General features: G+C 42.8%; 1 protein-coding gene across 1 annotated transcript; it reads left to right on the plus strand.

Moving 5' to 3' along the window:
- The first annotated feature begins 282 nt into the window (after positions 1-282).
- Positions 283-9353, plus strand: LOC142767867 (uncharacterized). Its single transcript, XM_075870114.1, has 4 exons — positions 283-382; positions 704-1047; positions 6518-6625; positions 9122-9353. Exons 1-4 carry the CDS (start codon positions 283-285, stop codon positions 9221-9223), a joined length of 654 nt encoding a protein of 217 aa, XP_075726229.1. The 3' UTR covers positions 9224-9353.
- Positions 9354-10055: the final 702 nt, after the last annotated feature.

A 10055-nucleotide genomic window follows, 5' to 3' on the forward strand; every position in this document is an offset into this window, starting at 1 on the left:
TTGGTGAAAGCTGGAGTCAGTCCTTGAGGCTCGCATGCCGTGCGAGGTGAATGCAGACTCAAGAACCTTACACGGCTGGCATTATAAGCAGCTCTTCACTACGGAATTCCTCGTGGCTTGACTCATTGGGGATGCTAAACTGCACAAACCGAACAAGCTTTACTAAAACTAGCAGGTAATGAAGCCAATGAAGGTATAGAAGACTTCAATGGTATTGTCTTTAACTGCTTGGCACTAATTGCGATAAAATGGCGATGAAAATAAAGTTAACTAAAGGACAACATGCCACCACCAGGAACCGAACCCGATGCTCTACCAACTGAGCTTACCAACAACGAGCCCGAGGCCTTACCAATTCTGGTACTGCTGAAGTGTTCTTCTCGTCAGCTAGATCTACAGATTACATATACGTATGTGCTACCGTAGCTCAAGTTATTAGTTTTTCACTCATGTTTTTCGTGGATTGCAGGTATCCCGGCCCGTGGCTAGCTGCCTTCCCTAAACTTCGATTTCTTACCATTGATACTACAACTACTAACATACAGCGAAAACACTAAAATTAACATTCTGTATACCTTCGTTCGCTTGTTTGTGTGTTGATTCTCATTAAGGGTGTAAAATGAAAAAAGACACTTTCCCAAACTTCCCTGCTTTCGTAAAAGCAAAACGTGTTAAAAGCCATTACTTTTTTCTCATTCCGCAGATGGGTCGTTCTTCGCCGCGAAAGCGAAGAAACACACCGACTTCTCAGAGGGTGATGCGTGCAACCAAGACCTGAAGCGACAAGTTCGCTTGGCCAGCCACCGTTTGAGGCGACGCTTATCCGCACCCGGTCAGTGGGGGTTCCGTGTAGAGCCCAACTCAACCCACGAGCGCAACGAGTCCAGGCTCCTGTCGGCGAGTCTGTTTATGCCGGAAGTCCGCCGCATGCGTATTGAGCGCTGCTCGGTGCAAATGGAAATCGAATCCATTTTCGTCGGCGTTGCCGAATCGCCCGCAGTCAGCGAAGGCATCTTTCTATCCAGAGGCGTCAAAATTGCGGTAAAGGTGAGTTAAGTAGGCATTGTTTTGTATCAACGCGTCTTGCGATAAGTCACGTAGAAGAGATGTAGCCACGACGTCAGAGACATGACGAATAAGTGGGCGGGGGATATGTCTGAGTGACCACAGGAAAAACATATAGTTTCGAAACCAATGGTAAAACTTACGCGGAAGTCAGTACCTCCTTCGCGAGTTCGGTGACATGGTGTCCTATATAGGTGGTAGTGGCTACAAACTCCGAATAAACGCAATGCTTGCGGAACTTCAAAGAAGAGTCCGCGTGAAGTTCAACAGCACTTTTTGGAACGCTATTCTACTTTAAAGGCAGGATTACATGTGTCAGGGGTAGAAATTGCCAAAAAAATATGTTTTTAAATGCAGCGAAGAAGTATCCAACATCAGCGAGAAGTAGTAAGAGTAGCCAAAAGTAGCCACCTGTGTTAAAGCAGTGACGCATATTTATTTACTGACATAATACAATTCGATGTATTGAAAATTTCGGGTGAGTGCAGCATATAAACAATCTGAAACAAAATATATGAGATTCACAGAAGAATTGTCTACATGTCATGGCGACTTTCACGCACCAAAGGAAAACCGAAGATACGATGTCATTATACATGTGTGTGCATTTCCTATATGAAGCTCAGTAACATCGCGCCTAATTTGAAATGCGTTTGATAGAGGATTAATTTTGGCTTCAGTAATCAAAGTGGTTAAAATTGCAAAAATATGTGGCTGTATTGGAATTTGAGGTTTCTCAAAATTTTAAACGGTCTATCAAATAAAGAAAAGAACTGTGTCAATGCTCATTGGTCATTTGCTTTAGTACTTTCGCTGATTATTATGAGAATGTGGGATGCCTGTTACAAAGCTATAGAGGTTAGTTTTCTGTTTTTCTGGCATATTTATTTATAGTTATGTGCTGGACGATGTTAAAAATGTATATTTTCTGCGTTTTTTAAGCAGGCATACAACCGTTATGCGCATTGTTGTACTTTTTCATGGAGTTTCTGCTTACATGTGCATCAGCAACAGCCAGCGCCTTCTCTAGTGGTGCTTAAGACTTCTGCTTTGCTGGGATGCCTTGCCAGTGAAGCTTGCTATGGAAGACATGGTAGTGGAAGCGTCTCAGCAGGGACCGACCTCCCGCCGCAAAAAAGCGCCTCAGCTTTTCAGTGGCATCGGGAAGTCCCGATTCTGAGTCTAATGCTACATCGCATAACTCAGAAGCATTCATACCTGCTAAGCATCGTCGTCCAAGACGGAAGTCTTCGACATTGTCCTCAAGTGAGGACCCTGTCATATACAACATCAAGATCAGGACTGCAGCCTACGTGCCTGTTGACGTGGCGGTAAGCCTCAATGCTATCTCCAAGCAGAAGCTACATGACTTTTTCTTCAACTTGGCCCCTGGTCTTGTTCAAGAGGTTCGTGTAAACCCGCGGAAGAATATCATATCTCTTGACACAACAGATCAGAAGACGGTGCAAACCCTACTTGGTCTATCGCATCTCTGTGGTGTCAACACGCGGGCTTTTTTACCCCAGGGCACGAATGTACCAGCTTGTGTTATATCTGACGTCGACTTAGAACTTCAAGAGAACGTTTTGAAGAGCCTTACTGTTTGCACGCCTCCATGCAAAATCATCAGCGTCTGCGGACTACGATCGTCAAAGTGTGTAAAGATTGTTTTCGAATGCGAAAAGTTTTTTAGTCCCATAAAGGCTGGTTTAGTGCGATACCCAGTTCGACCCTTCGTACCAAGGTCCTTACAGTGTCGTAAATGACTGAAGCTGGGACATGGTCTGTGCCAAATATGGCAGAAAGCACAACGCCAAATTTTGTGACAGCTCGACATCTCTGTGCCCTATAACTGTAACGGCGAGCACTTGACAACGGACAAAGAATATCCCACACTGAAGAAAAAAAATTACGGCATATTCACGGGGTGAATGATGATGAATGGGCGAAGCTCCGGAGGGATTCATCGGTAAACTGTGAATCTTCCGTGTAATTCGCCCAGTCGATCATCATGTAAAGACGTGAGAAACGCTGTGTGTGTATATACACAAATCAACTTTTATTTGTTCTTAGACGATGGATGGCTTGCGATGTCCCTTCATTATGACGGCTTTATGGTCTGTGAAATGAAGGGAGAGCGGTTCCTGTATGCGCGCTCGAACATCGGGATTCTGTCTGCGAGCGCGCGCTGCTGCCGCCTTGCGCTCTCTCCGCTGTGCAGCCTTATCCATCCGGCGACTCCGAGCGCGCGCCAACAGCGAACGGATTTTATTACAACGCTCCCCCTAGCGTACGTCGCCGCACTAAATCGAACGATTGCCTTCAACCAATGACACGCGCCATATGTGACATCATTCCTATTTTATAAGATCTCGCGTCTTTCATCAACTACAAGTACCGCTTTCTAGTTTATAACATCTTGCATCTTTTCATCATCAGCTACAAGTACCACCATCTAGTAAACACTACCAGAACTAAACGAGAGGTGGCTACATACAGGAGACGGTACCGCCATCTAGTGAACACTGCAAGAACTAAACTAGAGGTGGCTACATACAGGGGACGGTACCGCCATCTAGTGAACACTGCAAGAACTAAACTAGAGGTGGCTACATACAGGCTACAGGGGACGCACAGCCCACGCCCTAAGGAGCTTCGCCCCTAAAACTTGAAGATTCTGAAAAAAAAAAGAGCCGAAGATAAAGCATTGGGAGAGAAGGCTCTCAACAGCAGTGTGCATCTACCCGCTGTAAAAGGCAAAACTGATGTACCTACTCTTTCGAGGTATAATACTAAAATGTACCTCAGAGCGAAGAGCAGAAGCGGAACTTCTCCCTCTCGGCAACATCGTGGCCGGCGCTTCCACAGAAAATGTCCGAGGCCGTCTCTGAAAAGATCGCTTCTCGCAAAGCGTCGGAACCAGCTTCTATACTTAGGCCCCGTCTAAGATTGCAAACAAAACGGACTCTGTCGAAGGTGATGCCCAGCTCATAAATTCACTTAGGATGCTGATCAATGTCATTAGATCACTGATTGCCGGTTGCCAGACACCAGTAGCACTAAGCGCAGAACAGCTTTTGGAGGCGCTCGTCTTAGTTCTCGACGACTTTCACTAAAACAGTATGAACAGTTGAAAGCCCCGCCCCTTCGTGCTGCAGTGGAGTGTCAGATCATTACCTTTATAGACGTTTTCCATGCGACTATTTAATTGTTCTTGCGTGTACGTGTTTTCCCTTCTTTTTAAAAAACTTTTCTCTTCTCTCTCCTTCTTTCTTCCCCCATTTCCTTTCTGCCTCCCCTTCCCGAAGGAGCAGGCAAGCTTTGTGACCCTATAGATGGCAGTTGTCAGCCTGTTCTCTCCCTGTTCCCTCCCTGTTCCCTCTTTCTTCGTGTTTTCCGTGAACTGAATTCAAATAAATAAATAAATAAATTCAATGAAACACAAATTCCTTTTTAGGTTGAAACATATTTTATTTTTTTTTGTGTTAACAGGTCATGCAAACAACTTAATTGATACACGTTAGAAGCACATGAATCGCATCACGGGCATGTGGCCATAAAAAAAGGGCCTGACATTTTCAAGCAAGTAAAATATAACAATCAACTTAACAAACGTCCTAGCTGTCTAGTGGAGCATCGCCCGCAGTGTCAATAAAAAATCTGAATCAAAAATAAATTGCAAAAAAACAACGGCTAGTAGCAGGTGCTGTGCGCAATGCTCCCATGAGCCGCGCGTATTAGTTACATCATTCGCTGTTAGAGGCACCACCTGTACAGCTCAAAGCAGCTGCACACAAGGTGGATAACCTTGTCGGTGTATTCGCTTGCAGTGGTGCATATTTGATGATTGGTTTTGTTCTTTGCGAATGCTGTTGTTACGTCCATTTTTTATATTTGAGGTCGCAGGAAAGTTATCTTGATGACTGTTATTGTCATGTATAACAACTTTCGTTCATGTTTTTATAGATTTTATTTTATACACGCTATATTTATTTTGTTATAATTTGATTCCATCCATTTTTATTTTGTCCGCCATTTCATTTTCTTATAGCTTGTTTCAGTGAAGTGATATTGTATCCCAGTAGTATCTGCAGACGAGCCTGCATAGTTTTGGGTATGGCTGGCTGCTATAGATTGGCATTGGATAATGAGGATAACCTCAAATATTATTGATTATCCGTATTTCAAGTGACCTCGCAACATTTTTCTACTGCGTACTTCAGGACTGGAGTGAGTGTAGAGCGTTGCGTACTGAGATAAGCGCAAAAAGTAATAATAAGAATTAATGCACAAGAACGAAAGTTATTAGTATTCAAAGTTCAAAACTTTATTAGTTCAAAGTTCAAAAGACGAGCAAATGAAACGTTTTGTATTGGTTTTCAATGTATTAGTGACGGGCCTTTGATAAACATACCGGAAGTGTCCCATTATTGTGTTCATTGTGCTGCGCACCTGGCGTTGGTTTGCAGTAATCGTCAACATTTGATATATAGAAATTGAATTTCATTTATATATGAGGAAATATAAAACGGTATTTCAGCAATGTTCAGCGCAAAATAGTGTGACCTTGTGGGAACCATATGTATGTTATATTTTTTCGCATAATGAACATCAAAACGTCTGGCTAATGTCGTCACTCCCACGTGGTGAAACTTCACTTTGGCCACAAATATAGCACTTGTGTGTTGTTTTACTCTGAAAGGAAAGTGTTTTCTTCATCGCAACGAAAATATAACAGTATTCTCTGTGGTATTTGCTACTTGAGCCGTTATATAAGTGCGTTCTACAGTTCTGGAAGAGGTGATGATAACGACACACGCAAAAAGTGTCGCAGGGCCCCTCTAAACAATGTTGTTAATTAAAAGCCGCAACCCGCATTATAGCATTGCCTGTGTACACAAGAGAGCGTGCTGACTTCAAGATATTACGAGACAGATATATTTTATTCACCTTTTCTGGTTCTAATTTTCATCTTGCGCTCCCTAAGTGGTGCTCAATCAGGAAAATGAAATAGAATGAAGCTGGTGTTATTTGCTTTAACAGCGGACAACCAACATTAGTCAAGGTAACGTGAAGTTACCTGACACTAGTGAAAACTTAGCAAAGAAGCAGCAAGTTTTGCCCAGTGATGCCAAAAGTAAACCGCCACTAACCACCACTACACGACATTGGTTACCACTTGTGTAACTACGCCGTCACGCAATCATGGCCTTCCTTGAAATTCGATTCTTAAGAATTACAAAAAAATGAGTAGTGTTTCCTGCATCTAGCGGAAAGCCCAGAAGAAATACCCACGAATTTCTGAATTCCTCGGACAGAAAGCGTCTAAGTGGCCAAAACATTTATGCTGGGTTGGAGGTACAACCCTGCGCTAACGCCTTCACGGCGATGTCGCTCTAGCACGACTGACTTCCACCTTCAGAGTTTTCTGTGTGTCGCGTACTTTGCGCAGATCTCGTGGCCTGGACCTCGTGTGGACCACGCTACCTTGTCCAGCTGCGGAGTTTTGTGCGAAAAGGCAACAGATGAAATGCCTGAAGAGACCACCCAGATGAGACAGGTTTGTGAACGACATTGCAGCGACCGCTAGAAGTGATCTCTAGAATGCTGCTAAACCAAGCTTTCGCAATGTGACCCACAAAACTTGCTTATCGCGTTAGCCAATTATTCCATGTGGTACTAGTTAGAGTAGTGATGACTCGTGAATACCAATAAAGCACGCTAACTTGAAATCAGTACAAACTCAACGTAGCATGGCGTAGCAGAAATGGTTGAACTGAATTGGAAGGCTGAGATTTTTTTACATTACTGGAGGGTCTTGCATAATGGCTACCTATATGTAATCATTCTTGGGGACAGTTTTAACTTGCTGTAAATACAGGCAATGGAAAAGAGTTCCCAACAGGGCTAGTAGGTTTGAATTCAGCGTACAAAATTAATTCAATGAATGGTAGCCAGATGGAAATAGGAAGACAAATGGAAAAAAGCTCTTGCTCATAACTGAAACGGTTTAAGCAAAGAAGATAACCTATAAACACAGAAGAGTAAACGACGCATGCGTGTCACCACAAACGTTCAAGAAAAGCACGCAAGAAAGCAAAAAAAAAAAAAACACCTCTTCTAGAACGATCAAATTCCCGAGAGAACAATTTTTTTTTTCTGTAGCAACAGTGAAGGTGGCTTAGGATGCCGGTCTTTTCTTGCTCTGTAGGCCTCCATTATTCCTACGATGAGCCGTTTGCTGCTTGTAAAGTATATATCTGTTTTAAGCATTTCTGAGCATAAACAAAGAGAATGGAAGAAACTTCAAATTAAGAGTCCTTTATCACCTCCAGTATTACGTTGCCATTGGAATGAAACACAAATAACTTTGTACTTTAAAATGAAATCGTTATGCAGCGCTAACATTACCGCGTAAGCATTCGCCTCATTCACAATTTTGGGAGGAACATAGCTTAAAAAAAGATAGGGACAACAACGCCATTTCTGGTGATCATCTTCTTTTTGCAGTGTGTTCCTTTTAATACTTAACCAACACGCACAAGCTTCGATGCTTAGTCACCATTTCCTTTGCAAACCATTAGATATATTTGCGGTACATGTCTGCAGATATTCACAGGGTACTTTTAAAGAAAAATTGCTGCTTTCAGTTTTTGAAATCATCATTCTCGTTGTCGCGTTGCGCGGTGGACATGTTCTCTACCATACACTCAAAGTAATAAGTCGCTTGGCGTTACAATGCCTTGTAGGTCATTTTAGGAGGCTATGACGTCCTAATCAGCCTCCTTAAAATTGTCTCCCGTCTAACGGAGAACACCAAGTTTTCTCGAGTTCATGGCACTAATATCTGATATCTAAAATAGCATAAATGACGTGTGTACAAAACTTAACAACTACAAGGGACAAAATGCCTTTGACCTAAATGATAAAAGTAAATCTAATGTAATAGTGATTGAATGTTCCTACTAGGGCCTTAGTTTCTGCACAAGCTTTATAAGCATCCATTTATTGGAATTGACGAGATTCTAACCCAGTCGTACTTCCATCATCGCCATCAGTTCACTGCCCATGAAATCGCACTGTTATTTTTTTTCAAGCCTCTACCCAGTGCCGTATTCTGCCCGTAACTTCTCGGCGGTAGTGTTTTTGGAGTTCTTCATCAGACAATTAAACCGTTTCTTATGGATGACTGCCTCTATGCTCAACTGCCCACAGTCATATGAGTACATAAACTCAACAAGACTCGTGGACTGGACACTAGATAGAGCCATGCACCGGAGTCTTAGTGGTTCCAAGGGTGTAATATTTTGATGAGTCTGATCCCCGTATTCTAGAACGTCCCTTCACTTAACGCTCCACCTTCACTTGAGAAAGCCGATGGGAGCGCCGTCTCTAGTCACGACAAGTCACTGCGTATCAGCGATAATCTGCTGGGATTCTTGAACAGCGCAGCGCCATTTTCCACCGAGTGGCGGTGCAGTGCTCAACTCTGTCAAGTGAAGGGGGAAAGTCGACTCGAGGATAGTTTGTGAATACGGGGGTGAGTCTAAGTGAGTCCGGCTGGGAAAAAGTTTTGTCAATCTCAGTCAGAGTTAGCTCGGTTAAAAAAAAACATTTGGTGAATCTGAGTTTGAGCGAGTTGGAAGGGTTAAGTATATTTCATGAGCCAGTATATGTGAGCTCAACAATTGTTAGTTTTTTTTAAGTACTTGTTTTTCATAGCTATCCATCCTTGTTTTACTCAAAGCTTTGGGGTGTTTTATCATGCTACCGCACATTGTTGATAACTTTTTCTCGTTAGCACTTCAACCTACCTTGTGCATTGTTGTGTGCCATTTGATTCAGTATTTGTAGATTTTCGCATTATGTTAGTGTATATTCGCCCTGTTGGCCTGAATTTTTGTTTACATTGTTTTGTTTTATCTACTTTGGTTTGTTTTCTGTATAGACTATATTAATTGTGTTGATCAGTACTCGTATCTTTTCTTTCTTGTGCCAGACCAAAATAACTATGGCTGTTGCTGGCTGCGTTAAGAGTTTGAATGATTGATTGCAGATTATGAATGAACTCATCACGACCGAAGTAATCCCGCAATTGCCGGAATTATTGCTCACGATAATCGACTCTGGACTGTCAAGACATGCGAACAAGTTGTGAAGAACATCATGGCACCACTACGACTTTCCCAACAGGGCTCCACCGGTATAGATTGTTTCCATAGATATAATGATGTTCTCTTGAAGAAGCCTGTACGGAACGTTGCTGAATAGACATTGTGTCTGCAGGAGATCTTTCGGGTCAGTGTTGCGGCCAAGCCAAATTTTGTGGCTATTCTACAAAAACTGATTCTGGAACTTCAGTACAGGCGTTAACTTATGCTGGAGTGCCTGACAAGTGAATGTTATTTTTTTGAAAAATAAACATCTGTCGTCAGCAGCTAAGCTGCAACGAAGAACCCCACAGCTGCTAATCGTAAAAGATGCAAAAGAAAGATTTCATGCTTTATGGCTTTCAAACGGCTGGAACCAAAAATAAACCAGGCTGCTTTCCCGACCGTTGTTTTCGTGTGCCTCGACGTATCCGCTGTCACTCCTTCTTCAAAAGGAGTGACAACAGATACGTCGAGGCACACCACGTAGTTTCTTACACGGACCTACTAGGGAGGTGGAGAGAAGGCGCACCTGCTGTCGTGGTGAGCATGCCAGTTTTACTGAGGCAATATACAAGTATTTAGTTTATAGGTGCCTCCAGCGCTTGTGTGTACTGCTTCAACACACTTACCTTTGTGGACGAAGCATTTATACAAACTATTCGTGGATGGGACATCGTAATGAGAATTGATATTAAACTACGAGATGTACGCATGAAAAGTTCTAAAATTGAGAAATGGCTAAACAAGGATTATCACTGCAGCCAACCTTTGGGTAAGTGCGAGTATCTTTATGAAAAGATTCCTCTAAATTTTGAGACATGGCCAAAGCACGCCGAC

The sequence above is a fragment of the Rhipicephalus microplus genome, chromosome 7 (genome assembly GCF_043290135.1).
Source record: "Rhipicephalus microplus isolate Deutch F79 chromosome 7, USDA_Rmic, whole genome shotgun sequence".
Taxonomy (NCBI): Eukaryota; Metazoa; Arthropoda; class Arachnida; order Ixodida; family Ixodidae; genus Rhipicephalus; species Rhipicephalus microplus.